This window comes from Chroicocephalus ridibundus, chromosome 6 (assembly GCF_963924245.1).
Source record: "Chroicocephalus ridibundus chromosome 6, bChrRid1.1, whole genome shotgun sequence".
In the NCBI taxonomy this organism is placed as follows: domain Eukaryota; kingdom Metazoa; phylum Chordata; class Aves; order Charadriiformes; family Laridae; genus Chroicocephalus; species Chroicocephalus ridibundus.
The window spans coordinates 54,242,818-54,259,108 of NC_086289.1; the positions used below are offsets into that span (position 1 = coordinate 54,242,818).

The 16,291-nt window shown below is 39.1% G+C and overlaps 1 protein-coding gene across 3 annotated transcripts in view; it reads right to left on the minus strand.

Moving 5' to 3' along the window:
• The window catches only part of CLSTN2 (calsyntenin 2), a 377,450-nt gene that overhangs the window by 13,972 nt on the left and 347,187 nt on the right, over positions 1 to 16,291 (minus strand). For all 3 annotated transcript variants that reach the window (XM_063337606.1, XM_063337605.1, XM_063337607.1), the window contains exons 9-10: positions 15,545 to 15,707; positions 457 to 623 (exon numbers count right to left, since the gene is read on the minus strand). In XM_063337606.1, coding sequence (XP_063193676.1) covers positions 457 to 623; positions 15,545 to 15,707 — 330 coding nt within the window. The remainder of the gene's footprint in view (positions 1 to 456; positions 624 to 15,544; positions 15,708 to 16,291) is intronic.

Below are 16,291 nucleotides of genomic sequence, written 5' to 3' on the forward strand. Positions count from 1 at the left end.
TTTCACGTACCATACCATTTTCCTCTTGGAACACACTGGAATTTTCAATACTATTGGATTGGGATTTCTTTTGGAGTTGCCACTAGATGAAAGATATTCCACTTACATTCTCCACTGCTTTAAAGCTACTTCAGATCAAAATTCAATAATTCTTTGGAATTGTGTCTATTTCTGTAAAACTACCAAAATAATCATGAGAACAAGACCTGGCAATTCTTATGGACTCTGAAATATCAGCAGCACCTTACTTCTGAGTATCTAGCTCTGCAATAATGGAAACATTTTTCTTTGCAGTGTCACAGCTCTTCTACTGTTCCGCTTTTTCTTTGCATGACTTTATGGGAAATTACATTGCTTCTGGGACTACATTTGTACTGTGTGTACTCTACCTTGGGCTCTCCACTTCATAAATCAGCTCTAAATTTTTATCAGAGATTATGTCAGTTCATCCCTCACCTTTATTCCTTGGCCAAGACTCTCGAGAGAATTAATATCCAGACCTTCCTTGCAGGCCTGCAAACAGGAAATCACTTTCTGACTCTCAATTTTGCCTGGTCGGATAGTAAGACTGGCCAAGCTGCCATGGAAATACTGAGCAAATCTGGGCTTGGTGACTTCACCTCCTGCAAGAAAGAGAACATAAAATTGTTATTGATACCAATATACAAACCACACATCTAATCACTTTATCTTTTAACACGTTTAAAGAACTGATATCCACTTTAGCCAAGTGTATTTGAGATCCCATTTACTGTGATAAGTGGAATTGCTTTGTGTGTGGTTGGGTGGTACTTAGTAGCAGCCTGTCTTTAAGATTCTTGTCAGTGTTCTTCCAGTATTGTATGCAGGTCTTTATAAAGCTGTGATAACACGCTCTGAGACGAAACATGGCTTCCCAAATCTGTGTACAAGGAAGCACAGCATTTACTAGAAGTGAACTGATGAATTATTGGAGTGATCAAACATGAATTTAAAAAAAATGTTTGAAGTCCAACATTTATTTATACAGAAACTGTATTCTCAAGTTTTCTATTACAAGATCACTTACACAGCCTTTGCCTTTCTCCTCCAAAAAACATACTACCTGAAGTTCTTAGATGTGCTAAGGGTCATGGCTCTATGTAAGCAAACTGCCATGCTCTCTACAAATGGTTGTCTCTAAGGATACGGTGTAAATTCACAGCAGTGAATGCAGACCAGTGCACAGCACTACGCTAAAAGGCTCGTGGTGCTTCCCTCACCCAAAGCAGCTCGTTTGGTGCCAGCTGAGGTCTCATCACTGTATGTTGCATCAGGCCCACTAGCTACACTCTGCTCAGTTTCACTCTAGGCAGCTTCAAAGGAAGACTGATCTTTAGGAGTTGTCAATAAAATGTGATTACTTACTGCCCGCACCAGTGATCATAGCATCTAAATTACTCTTGGGATATTTAGTGATTTACTCACCCTCCTCCAGGAGAATTTTTAGAGCTTGTCTTTCCTGCAAGCGTTAGCTATATGTGAATTACTACTTACCTCCAGCCTGAGAGGACTGAGAGTGCCACGCCACAGTGAAGCCATGCAGACTAATTGGATTAGCAGTTGATAAGCTGTTGTAATTGGTAGATAATTCATGTCTACAGTGTTTGTAGCTTTAGTGTCAAACAACCTATTTCTGCCAAGCAAGGTAGCTCAAGCTTGAACTTTAACTTGAAGATTTGTGTGTGGACTGGGGTGCAAATTTTCTTTAGGCTGATGTTGCTACCTAAAAGCCTGAAAAACATCACTTTTAGTCTGTGCAGTACGAGCACTATGAAGAAAACTTGAGTTATTTTATTTAGTGAAGAAAATACACACAGATGTACCGAGAGAAAAGAAGGTGCCAAGCAGGCTGTTTCTTCATAGAAAGAGTCAGGTTTTGTTCTTTTTTGTTACCATTGCAGCACAAACTGCCTCTCTTTTTACCCCAAAGAAAGATCCTCAAGGAGAGATTATTCTTCTCCGCTCTTTCATTCATTTCTCCATTATACAGAAAACTTCTATTGGGCAGAATTGTTTTGAGGTTTCACAGAAACTTTCATGTATGCAACAGCTAAAGTGCAGGATTAGTTTGCACTGTAATTTCAGCCTTTCTGATACTTACCAAGACAATTATTTGGTAAATAGATAGTGCATTATGGGGACCTTGGCTTTTCACAGCAAAGATGTTGTTATATTTATCTGGTTACATTGTCTTTAAAAGTACATCCTGCCACAAATACAGCAGCAATGTATCTCGACAGAAAAAGGTAAGTCAAATTAAAAAAAATAAATGCAAACCTCTCCCTAAAAAGGAGACAAAAAGAGATAACCAGATAAGAATTTACAGAAGAAAAAGGGAATCACATTGTGCTTTGAAGTTTCAAATTCTCATATTCCTAACAGAATTCTGAAGACAGCAAGTTCCAAGACTAAAACACCAACACCAATCCTGGAGCTTTCAAATTTAGAAACCTACAGTAAGTCTGCCAGTAGATCTTAGTAGTTCTGAGGAGATGCAAAATAAGAAGCAGCGTCAGGTAAGCGAACGTATTTAAATGTGAAACTAGCTCATTAAAACGTATAAAGGACTAGACATGAAGCTAGAACAAAGAATTCAGTGCTGTGGCTACCCCTGACAGAAACAAACAGGATAAACCAGTTGAAGTAAAGCTATAGAGCAACATGACTGGGGCTTACATCCATGAACAGGAATTTCAGGTTTGGATTTTTTTGATTTCCTTTCATTTTATTGGTTGTTCTTTCGCTTTGGATTAGTTCTTCTCTGGTGTCTGCTTGACAAAGCACTTCCAGTTACATTGCTAGGTCATTTACAATGATACCGTCATTGCCCATGATACAGTCATCTGCCCGACCACTAATATAAAAGTATGGAAGAGAATATGAGTGTTTCCGGGAATAAGCTTTTAAAATGCTCTGCAAATACAGACACTACAAAAACAGTGAGTATTTGAAGAACTTGCCCTGTTCACAGGAATAAGGTTGGTTTTTGTGCAGGTGTATAGATCGATTTTGGACTGTAAAGGAGGGGATGTAATCTTTGTTATGGAGAGGCTATCAACTGCTACGTAAAAAACCCAAGTATTTCAAGAAAATGTGAGTCAAAAATAGCTGGGACTAGCTAGTCTCATACTTTGTCAGCAGAGAAAATCTGCAAAACTCTGCCCATGGTTACGCCAGGGCGATTCAGGTTGTGACAATTGCACTAGAACAACTGAGAGCAGAGCCTGCAGGGACACTGAGGGATGATACAGTCTGTCCCCTAGCCCCATGACAAGAACATCTGTACTTAATCCATTCTTCAGAATTGCCTGAGCTGTCCTAAACTCTTCTGAAGACAGAGGCTCCCCAAGCAATCCACTCCAATGACCACTGATCCTTATAGTTGGAAGTTTATTCCTAATAGGGCATGTGATCTGTCAAAATAAGGCCATACCTTCCCTTTTCCTTTGCCAGGCTAAACAAGGCCTTTTCATTACATCTTCTACCTAACACTGTAGGCTATGATTATCCCTGTTGCTTTTCCTGGAACACCTGCTATTATCTGAAGTACTAACCATAACCTCACGTACCTTTAACCTTTATATATGTTTTATGTAGGACATGTCTATTAATCCAGGAGAGTGCAAATACTTGAATACTAGCTTTTTCCACATGAAAAAAACACAAGCACTTAAACAGAGACTGCTATCTCACACTTTATTAGAAAAAACAGACTGCTAAATAAGCCTTCCATAAGCACCTTTTACCAGAGTTAAAGACAAAATTACATACCCACCAGTTTTATCCTCGAAGGTGAACAGAAGTCATTATATCTGACTCTTATCACGGCTGCTTGTAATCGCAGCATGTTGACATTTTGATATTCTTCTAATTCAGCAGTTGAGAATCTTCGCGGCTCAGTGGGGTATGTTATCTTGCAGATGTGTTTCAATTGCCAGTAATTATTAGATTGCAAAAGGACAAAATCCAATGCAATAAAATCGGGCTGCAAAACTCCAAACCCTTGCTAAAATGCAAGGAATGGCTTAAACCCAACCTGCTACAATCCTATATTCTAGCTTTGATAAAAGGGATTACTGGCAATATAGTTTTTCAATGTCAAAAAATGTAAGAAGAAAAAAAAAAAAGAGAATAAATCGAAAATCCTCAGCAATTGGCTGTTTTAGTCCTGTATCAGCGTTTAATTCATGTTGGTTCTACCATGTTTGAACATTGTCTTTCCTTCTGCTTCTGCAATCTAATATTCTTCAAGTATTTGACCTCAGCTTCTCGGTGCAAATTTAGCCCAGGATGGCCAATCTCCAAGTCCTAGTCACTCTAAAATTCTTAGCTCCCAAGATTAGATGAGTATAAATATATTTAATCCAGCGTGAAAACGGTAATTCTGTGGCGTATTAATGCAGAAAGTGTGATTGTAGCTAATGCTGATAGTAATATTTTTACAGACTATTATACAAGTTCTTCCAAATGCTGATCTTTTCAAATAGAGATCGTTTGACCCCCAGCATGATACAATTCATGCCTGTGCAGCTGACAGGCAGCTCAGAGCCACTGATTTCATTGGGCAGCAGAAATGCTCAGTTCCACGGTCTGAATTTGACTCATCACTGAAATTACCACATGCTAAGAAACAGCTTGTGAAAAGGCATAAGCTACTCCCAGCAGTTCTTACTGCTTTAACACTTTGAATTTAACTCTTTGGTCCAACACCAAACTGAGCCTAAGCAACAATATTTTTGAGATAATGGAGAAGACCTATATGGATTACGCAAGCCTTTGGAGTAACCATTCAGAGAAAAAAGCGGAGCTCCAGTGATGATGATCTTGAGGTAATCCAAGTGTCCTAAAAGTTTTCCTACTTTCCCATGTCATGGTGTGTGAAAAACAGTGTTTCGTAACACAGCATCTGCCAGTTTCTATCCAGAGGTCAGGCCATCCAGTTAACCCAGATTGCCTCAGCAAGTTTTGTGGGATTTTTTTGCTGTCAGGGTCTTTATGCCCTTTCTTATGAGTGAGATACAGCTCAGCTACAGCTCGCCTCCACAACGATGTTACAGCATCAAGACCTGAGAGAAAAAGAAAACCTGTTCCTCGACTGTGTTACATGTTGCATTTCACTCAGCTCTATATTTATTGATTACTACAAATTAATATGCTGAGTGCTAATTCTTGGGGGACAGTTAAGTAGTTAAGACTTAGCTCAATGATACAACCAATAAAGGAAAACAGAACCTTCCCTACTGTCAGTCAGGCCTTTAGGTTGATGTCTGCAACACATAAAAGACTGAAACAGCACTGGAGAACAACATCGCTTATTCTCATTACAGACCCTTGCATGACAAATTTCAGAAGCTACTGTTTTTTTTCCCCTTCCTTAGATGTAAATGTTGTGGTCACCATCACAGTTGTGATGCAACACAGGCCACAGTGATATTCAGCCCTTGATGATAAAATTGTGTATTGCTTTTTCCACCTGATCCAGCATGCACATCCACTCCCAAAGTCTGGCAGATACAAGAGGATGGATGTTGGTGTTTTGGCATTAATTCACTCCTCGTAAAGGGAAGATGGTGTCAACAGCCTGTGGGAGGCATCCAGAGCAACTGTTACATACATAATTATTCACTATAATGCTGTTCACTGCTGAGTCATTGTCAAAGTAGTATGCATCACATTTTTCACTTGCTAAAATAATAACTATTTTCTGGATGGGGATTCTTCTTTTTCTGTGCTGGTTCTGATCTCTTCTGCCTGGAACTCTATCAATGGAGAGCAAGTAGGCCAGCTCGGGCACTGGGGCAGAGGCATCCCTCCCACCAGAACTTTACCCATGGTCACCCTGGTGAAGTCGTTCCGCGTTACCCTCCTTTTCTGCTAAGCGTGAAAGCTGGTGGAGGCGAACAAGTACAGCACACACACACACACACAAACATGAAGACATACAGAAGACATACAGAAGGTCCTGCTCTGGCCTGCTGGGCTTCTCACCAGTTAAAACCATTATAGCAGACAGTTGGGTTATGGTTCTGAGAAAGAGACAGCTGAGACATAAAATAGGCAGAGGGCTCAGAACGAGCTGCAAAAAATAAAGTGCATGCTGCTACTGGAATTATCTAAATAACTAGAATGATCCAGGTCTACTAATGTCCCACGATATTAGTTGCAGCCTAAGGGTGGGGGTAGGCAGGGGCACCTCCTACACTGGGGTCTGGGCGTTCCTTCCCCACAAGAACTTTATAACTCTGACGTCTGAATGTTCCATCCCTCCTGTGCTATTCACAGCTGGTGCCTGCACTCACCCCCAGCAAGCCCAGCGCCACGGCACGCTGGAGCAGCAAGCACAAGTCAGTGAAGGACTCATACACCAGAAAAAGAAGTATATGCTGCACCCACACAGCAGCCCTCAGTGGGGGGTGATCAGGCTGCCAATGAAAGCAAGACTTTACAAGATCCCTGTGTCTGAAATATTCCTAAACAGTCACAAGCCCAGTTACAGTTGGTGCCTGAAATTTCAAATGTAACAGATCCAATGTAGAATTAACCTACTTAATTTTAGATGATATGTTGCAGATGCCTGTCCTATTTGTGGGCAGACCAGTCAGGATGACTCCCTTATACACATGGAGGAAAACAAATGCTTCTAGTATACATGTCACCTTGTAATAAATAGCTAGAATCTGTCAGATGAATAAAAATGTAGGGGGTTAAGACTGACATCTAGCAAACGCTTTCTGATCCCAGCCAGAAGAGGTTCTGTTAGATAAACATTGGGGAGTTCAGGGGAAACTGAAGATTCTCAGGGTTCAGACTTTATGGGGTTAAGGTGCATTCACTAATGAAGCAGACCCTATTTCCATTACACTGTTTTGGTTTGGGGTTTTTTGTTTGTTTGGGGTTTAGGTTTTTTTTTTTATTTTCACAGTGGGCTGATATAAAGTGTGACAGAATTTGATTACCATTGAACTTTACAGTTGTATTGTTTTGACTTCAGAGACGTAAAGTGCTGTTTGCATTTACTTACCAATCTCCAAAGAACAATCACGCCGTTTTGTCAAAACAAGTGACTTTATGGAGCTCACAGATCTCCTTTTAGGCCTTATACCCTATCCTAAGAATGAGCAAGTAATTATCAGAGCAGTCTAAGCACGATGAGGTTTTTACTGGAAATGATGAATCAAGAGAATTTGCAACTGAGATGTGATTCTTTTAAGACATTCTAGACTCTGGTTATACTGAGCCAGATAATTAAGGAATGATTCAGGGTCCAAACGTAATGACTGAAGTGAATCTGGAAGCAGCTGCAAGATATTCTGGCTCTGAAGTCCTCAGGTCTGAGCCCCAGAATTTATCCCATCTCTTTATTATGGCAGCTGGGGGAGCTGGGTGTAGTTCCCCGACAAGTAGATTGGCTGTTAAACAGAATGAAACCTAACGTAGATTTCAGGATTTCATAGTCCCAATTAGAGACTCAAGCTTTTATACTCCCAGAGCTTCTCAGCACAAAAAAAGTTTTAGTGTTTTTTTTATATCATTCAGATAAAAATTACTCAGAAAATTACTCATCAGACATGGCAGTATTTAAATCTGCCCTTGCTCTTGGTAGATACCGTAACCTGATGACCTCACACAGACAGCTTTAGACTTTAAAGCATTATCTGAAATAAGACAAGTACTGAGAACACTAAGGGCTACCTGCTCTTAAGTATCCATATGCTAAACTATCTCTGTACAACAGATATATAGATCAAAGGCGTGGTATAACTTACGCTATTTAAGATATTTTTTTCTCAAGATAATAAAATCACTCTCTAATCTCTCACAATTAAGCCAATATATTTTTGTTATTTCTAAGGGAACTGCAGGAAATAATGACTATCATGATAAAATGTTACAATCATATATCTTAGAGTAGATCACAGTCCAAGCGATGCTAATGCTGCCCAAAGAACTACAATCCTATTCTTCAAATAACATTCCTGTGCTGGTACGTAGTCCCCATTGCAGAAATTCCATTAAATAAGGGACATACATCTATGCTGAATTAGTGACAGATTTGAATGCAAATTCAGCTCTCCAAGAAAACACCCTCCTAAACTAATCTTCCACGTATGCTTGTATTTCTGCTACAGCTAAAATTCCAGCAAAGGTTTGTGAAGTGCATTGAAATCCACTCCATCTTGGTTTTGATGAGAAGGGCAACACAGAGAGAACACTGCTGTACTAACAGGAGCATCGCACCCAGGTAGTCAGCATCCCATTGTGCTGAAATCTACCTCGGTGCTATTGCACTAATTTGTTTGCTTGTGCCACTCCACTGAGGCCTCAGGTTGGTGCAAGCTACGTCAGCCCCCAAGGCATGATCCACTGGTGTTAGGATGCACAGCAGGGGGTAATCTTTATCTGTTCAGTATCTTAATTTCTGGGGGGAGTCCAAGGCCGAGTGATGCAGGCTCTGCTGCTACACCCCCCACAGTGTATTTGGCTCTCAGTGATCTGAGCCCTCTCCAACTTCTAACTCTTGCCATTCTCCTTGCCTTGAATAGTAAGTCAGTACTCTGACTGCAACTTTGTGATTGCTATGTCAGCAGAGTGCTGACACACAAGGTTAATAAGGTTATTTTACAGAAGGACTCTTTAAAAAAAATTGGTCTCCAGCCTAGGTTAAGGAAAGAGAAAAATGACAGGAGAATACAAAAGAGAAAGAGAATATAAAACAGAAATTACTTAGAAAACATAAATTACAATAGTCTTCTGCTATGTTCATGATAACAAAGTTTGCCTGTTGACAGACTTCTCCTCAAGACCTTCCTCTGCGCAACGTGGCCAGCATAATTACACTGTGAAGCTCCAGCACTCTAGAATGGGTGGCATTATTAGGAATAATGACTCACAGTCACAGTAAGCTACAATATAACCTTGGGACAAGTCATTAACTTGTGTCAATACTTTCCTGATAGGACTTTGGGAATGAGACATAAAGAAACAAGCCATTTTGGGAGGCAAAGAGTATGAACTAAAGACCTTATCTTTTCAGAGAAACCTGGAGGAAGTCTGTTTGCAATCTGCGGTACAAGGGATGATTAGACTACCAAATCATGTAACCTGCTCCTGTCTTCTGGCTGCCTTTGCCACAGAATATTAGCAATAAAGGGATCAGAATGGGAACCTATAAACCTTGGTTTAATGGAAGAAATATCTCACTCTGTAAAAGGGTCCATTTGCTACGTCCTCAGATAAACTGAATGAAAAATAATGAACTGAGGAGAACTTAGTAGGGTAAGCTCCTGGAAAGTGCAGCTCCAGGATAAGCTAACCTTAATTTGTTTGTATTGCTTAGGAGAATGAAACAGGATTGAAAAAGCTAAAAGGGAAAATAAGAACAATTTTGTGGTTGATCAGGAAGTCTGATTCTATTCTTGCTCTGATGCAGATTTTTTTAAGTGACCTGAGGAAAAATCACCTACTCTCTTGACGCTGCACTTCATTCTCACAGAATAAGGGTAATTCTACTTCCTTGCTGCAGAACTGTTACCTCTTCATTGTTTGGAAAGCTCTCGAGAATCTTGAGCTGGAAGGGCAAAGCTAGACTATTTTTATTACTAGAGAAGAAGAGAGTAGAAATGAGAGCCGAAGTTGAGCCTTGAGGAGCTCTCTGCTATCCCGATGGACCGTGTCTGCTTCTAACACGCATTCAGGGAGGTAGGGCCTCAGAGACAGTGCCGGGGTCACACTTCCCACATGTTCTCATTGGTGTCGTCTGTTCTGGGAAGCACACATACAAGCAAGTCAATTTTGTCCTTTAGATACCCTTGAGAAAGAGTAGGTTTTGCCTCAAAATTTCTTTCACCATTAGAGACAGAACAGCACTCTGGACCTAAATAAACACACGTACATCAAAATCACACTTGTGACAATTATCTGTGATTTTGTTCACTGATGTGAACAAAAAAAAGGCCTTTTAAAGAAGTTAATATTACATTACATCCTTAACCCTAAGTATCTACAGAGAAAGGTGTCAAACTTTACCAGGGTACAGAAAGGCCTAATTTCAGGACCAGCTGTACTAGCACCCCAAACTGTTCATTTCCACCCTCACTAAGAGTCCAGGTTGCTTAGCTCTGTAGTGAGCATTACCTTTTCCAGGCCTAGTGTCACTGAAATCACAGCTAAGAAGTAAGTTAGGATTTGCCACGCATGAACACTGGCGCTCTGTTGGGGACAGGCTGCAACAGCTTAAGAAGTTTCTGTCTCCAGCTGTCACTGCTCTTGGGTCACATGTAACGGAATCAACACAAACAGTTTAGCCTAAAGGTAATGCCGTTAACTCCCAGCCCCAAATAAACTACCTCCCCTAAAGTATAGCACTATTGAACATGAACTACACAAAATAAAAAAGAATTAACTCTATGCTAACCATTGTGATAGGACTGTTATGGTTTGAGAAAACCCATAGTAATTTATTGTTGTTTAGACACTTATTCTATCACCTGATGACCCCCTCCCCACCCGGAAAGGGGAACTGGGGAAAGCAAGGAAACATGAGGGTTGAAATATAAATAGATTAAATAGGGTAAGACTAAATAATTAACAATAATACTAAAGAACCAGTATTAATCCCGATACCAATATAAGACATACAAGAATTATACTCAGCCTATTATATCAGTTGGAAGCTGTGCACTCCCTGCAGTGGACACTAAATGTCAGACACCACAAGCGCAACGGCCTTGGGAGGAAGCGAAGAGCTCAAGGGTCCGGCACCGGGGCAAGGAGTTTCTCTGGACTGTCGCCATCAAGGGAGAGAGAAACTATGCAGCAAACTTTCCAATTTATATAGAATGTGATGTTCATGGTATGAAATAATCCTGTTGGCCAGCCTGGGTCAAATGCCCAGGCCTTGCTCCTCCTCATCCCTGCACCTGGCAAGGCTTGAAAACACTGAGACCTTGAATCCCACATAGCCTAGCTGGCTGTAAAGCAAATATTTTCACAAATTCAGACACTAGAGCCTTCCAAAAGTGCAGTTTTCCCCAGCATTAGAAGAGAAATTAGTCCTGTGTCTCTCAACCCAGGACACAGGACTCTAAATCAATGAGGTAGCTCTGCCTAGGTCTTCCCTTTAATGAGGTCCCTGAATAAAGAGAAAAGGTTTTTAAATTTTAAAAAGGAAGATTCTACTAGAGTAACATCTGGAATACCTTATTTTAAGTAGAAAAAAATAATATTGATTATGCCAGAACAAAACGTAAAAATGTATTTTTTATACAACTTTCCTCATGCCCAATGTGTCATTAAGGCTGGAAACTATCCTCCAGGCTTGGGTTTAGGTAATTGAGTGACTTCATGGGTTCAGGAAACTTTACCCAGTGCCTGACAGACCCCAGCAAAGTTTTTTTTCTGTCGCCCCGCTCTCTGCTCTTTCAGCCATCTTCACTCTCTGCTTGTCTCCAGACACACACTGGGACCCTAACTTCTGCCCCCCATATCTTCTTGCCTCTTAGAAAAGACTCTGCCCTTCAGGAAAAGGCTAATTTTTCCTCCATTTAGGAGAGCCCTAGCACTCACCTCACACTCTTTGAAGAAATATTGCATAAAATCAGTAACAATAAAATCAGGCATGCTTTTTACACTACCAAGGCAAGGGTAAGGATGTAGGAGAGACTTGCCCATTACAACTGGAATGCTGATGTCAAAAAAGAAGAAAAAGCAAATGGTTTGATGCAAATGGGACAGTGAGCACATCATAGGCTAAAGTTTAAATTTATCGTGTAAGCCTGAGAGGTTGCACATTTGGTTTGTTTTCATGTTAGATTCAGGAGAACAACACTAAACTTAAACTGCTCTTATATTTCACCTGAACAGCTGAAGGTAGAAATAAAAACTAACCTAACTTTTCGTAATGGATGCTATAAACACGGCTATAAAAGTCAGAAAAGAGTTAGTCTGGAATTGGAATATTAATATTAGAAAGTATTAATCTCAAAGAAAAGAATTCTCTTTCTGTGCCCGAGACTCCTGCATGACATAGCTCTGAGAAAGACAGGAAGGAGGTGCAAGCATGATACTTGCTACATAACCTCAGGATGGGTACCAGTGTGAGAGATGAAAAGACCAGGGCTGAAAGTGTCACTTGGCTCAGATTCCTGGAGAAACAGCGAACAATTCCCAGTTTCCACACCAGAACTGAAAATTGTCATATATAAAAGGGTAAATCCTTCACAGCAGTAGCAGATTTTTCTTACTAGTGCTAACAGAGTAAAGCAGTTACATAAATTACAATTCTTTTTGTTCTTGATTTGTTGCTTTGCCCTCTAAATACAGTCTTCTTGCTCCCCACCAGTTCTTAAGCTGCCCCACGGTAACGTCATGATGACTTACTTTTTGCTGTGAGCACATCAGAATTGGTGCGCTAAGAAAAAGTAATGTTATTTCTTCTGGTTCATTTAGTGTCTGAGTCGAGGTTGTTTTTCAAATAATTTGACTTTGATAAATGGATACTGGATACTCAGAACTACAAAATGGTTTAGTAAAGACAGGGAAAAAAAAGGCTTGTCCTTTTTGAAGGAAGAGGTTAGAGCCTGTGTTCCTGTTCTGCCAGCGCTTTGATGAAATGGGGAGGAAACAGTCTGAGCAAACCAGAGCTAGAAACTCCTCATATCCTCTTAACAAAGACTCCCCTGCATGGCTTATGACACCAAAATCACTGCATATTTTTACTGAAATAAATCGTAGATGGTTGTAAAACAGTTTTCTAACGCTTTGAAAATGTAAAGGTTTAGACTGTTCTTACCGGCCAAAATGTATTATCCTAAGTAGAACCAGTTAAGTTACACTGAAATTATAGTCAAATTATTTGTTTGATAGATCCACTTTTTTCTTGAAATATATGGATTTTGAAATGAACACTTTGAAGGGAATAGATTGGTTTTATATTTGAATAATTACCATTCACCAGACTGAAACAGAGTGCCGAATCTTATAACAAAGCGACTTTCCATACCATTCGTTTAAAATAGTTTGAGGTGATCAAAACAAACTTATTACAAGATAAGCTTTGCCAAAAAGCAGTATCTTGAAATCTTCTTTCACATAAGCATTAAAAGTTCACCTTTTTGTCTGACACGTGACTTTAGCAGAATCTTTAGCACGCTATCTTAGCTAAATATTGACATTTTCATGAGATGGAAAATTTGTTTCTACATTTGACGAGCTCCAATTCTCACGCTATTAAAACAGCAATAACATAATCTTGCAGTAAAGACTGACAATAGTAATAGGTAAAATTTCAGTAGTTTAAATCAGGCGTTTCACCAAAAAGGAAGAAGAATCTTATCCTGAATGGTTATTCATTACGCCATCAAAATATTCAAGGCAAAGCTAAAAATGTCTGAAAACAATTGCAACTTTCTATTTGTTTAACAGCTTAAATAGTAAATATAGTCTATGGTCTAAATTTATTGTGAGCCTATACGAGAAGTTTTACCTTAATTCTTTCTCTTAACAATTTGAGATAAAAGAGACCAAGATACAAAGGAAACAAGATTATTCTTATTGTATTCAGCTGCCTCGGAGGCATGAAACCCAGAGATGCAGCAGTGTGGCAAAACTGGCAGAGCTTTCCCTTATACAGTGCATGTTCCAGAGATAAAGTTACTACTCCACCGTTCTCAAAACCTGGCACCTACACGGTGATTAACATGAGATTCAGGTGGGGGCTGAGGGGAGTGGATTCCCACCAATACTGAGACTTTAGGGAAAAAAAAACCCCAAAGACTGCTGTTAGAGAGTGATAAAAACACAATGTATGAATGAAAGAAATTAATGGGCGTAAGTAATACAAATAATGCACAAAAAGTAATACAAATGATGTAGAAAAATATTTATGTAGACCTATGCAGAAGAACTTAGAAATAAACATGAAGTAAGGGATTAAAATAAAGCTGAGAAATGCTGATTTTTCAGAAGGCAATACTCAGTGGTCATTCACAGGCCCTGCGGCGTTTGATCATGTCTGGAAAGAACTGAATTTATCCATTCACAAGTTACATCTGCATTTGTTAACTCTGGAAGTTTGATTTAAAAATACTCCACCAAAACTACATAAGAAAAAAAAACCAAACCAGATCAAACTAAAAGAAAATTTGTGTAAATCAAATTGGTATCTGTCAACTATTCGTCCCAGTAAACTACTGACTAAAGTTCTCTTTTCTGAAGAGTTTGATAGGTATTTTACCACATATTTTTAGCTAAAAAAGAAATAACATGCCCTTAGAGTACTAACAGCCTAGAGTAAAATTAAATGTATTCTGTTATATATTTAACATCAATAAAAAATTCCAATACACCTAAAGATCACCCTATAGAGATGGAAGCCTACGCGTGCAACTACCAGTTAGACAAGAATCGGTGTATACATGTGCAAATATATGGGATTAGTGTCACGCTGATTAACTAGCTATCATAATACTTATCTCGGTGATCAATATTCAAAACTTATCAAATCTTGGGTTTAGGATTAGTGTGGCTTTATTTTGCATGTTGGCATCAAAGTAAAGATTGGGTCTTTACCCCAAGGTGTTCATCATCTAACAGCTGGATTTGTTTCTAATATTATTTACACTGACCAGCTCTGCCATGCATAAGATGTCCAAATTTTGCAGATAACATATTGTAAATGAGCAGAGATCAAACTGGCAAACAAGGTAATAACAGACAAAGCGAGCCAACATTCAAGAGTGGGGAATAAACACAATCTGTGTTAAAGCATTTTTTTCTAGTTCTACAGTTTGCTTCACTTCATACTTTGTCTTAAGTGAAAACAAGACACAGTGCACAAAGAGAAAATCAACATGGAAGGGTAGCGGAGAGAACTTTACAAGAGCAGATGAGCAGAAAAAGAGGACAACTTCAGGTGTAAGGCAGAGAACAGAAAAAGAAACAGCGGCATAGGAGCAGACAAAAGAATAAGAAGAGTAGAATTATAAAGGGTAGAAAACAGGAAAAACTAAAATTTAAGCAAAGGCCCATACAAGTATGGCTCTGGGGTTGTGAGTTTTGGTTTTATTTTACACTCAGTTTAACATCTAGTCTATAGCAGGGTGAGTTGATTAAATTAGTGGAATTACTGGTGATATACATCCAATGTGAAGAGCGCAGGATTGGGCGATGAGCCATGAAAGAAATTTAAGGCAGAGACTGAAAGGAGATAGCTGGAGTTCTTTAGAGTGATTTAGATAGTTTGCTTAAAGTCGGAGAATGAGTGAAACAATTAAAAGAAGTGAAAACAAAAGATAAAGAAGGCAATCTTTCACATTGAATACACAGACCGTATTCAACACTTCTCTAGATGAGGGCAATGCAAAGTCTGCTAATATCCCATCCATTTTATCCTTGGACTTGATTAATTATTAACACTGGATTTACTTCTGAATTTATACTATCAACCTTTTGGTCAGCGAGACAAAAAAGATTCTTTTTGGCCTGAGTTCATAATTCTACTGTCTACTATTTGCTATCATCTTACCTTGCCAACAAGCACCAACCGTCAGCTGCATGGCTATGTGTGAAGGGTGGATAGGCCAGTCATTGGTGACAAGGTAAGGTTCATAGGTTGTTCCATCCATGTATAAGGTAACAACGGGAAACTCAACATTGACAACGTAGTAATGCCATTCTTTATCACAAATCTGAAAGACAGAATGCAAGAGAAAAATATTAATTAACGCTTAGTGTCAGGTGACGAACTTTTATATCCCATATGTTTTTTAAATTGTATTGTTTCCAAATTCCACTCATAAAAAACCCAAAACGTTATTGCAATTTATACATCACTAAAATTAATGAAAGTGTAAAACAATGTTGATAAATCCTCATGGTATACATGCAGAATATATTTGATAAACAGAGGCATCTTAAAACACATGCTTTGAAAACAAGGCACAGATAAAACAGAAAAATCAGACAATTTGGTATTTGTTCTGTATTTTAACGTTTGTTGATACATAATATTAGTTTCTTAATGTCTATATTGACTTTTGAGAATACAAAACTGTATGTAAGAGATTCATACTTAGGATGTATTGCTATAGTTACTGGGGATCCTTATTAGCTTCAAATTAAGAAAATACATAGTGCTTAGTCACTAGATTGATGAGGAGTTATCAATGATTTGATTAATTGTCATTATTAACTTATTGCATTAGTACTTAGAAAGTCCTATGTAATGCATCAGGACCTCCACACTGCTAGAAGGACCTCTGTTATGCTCTGT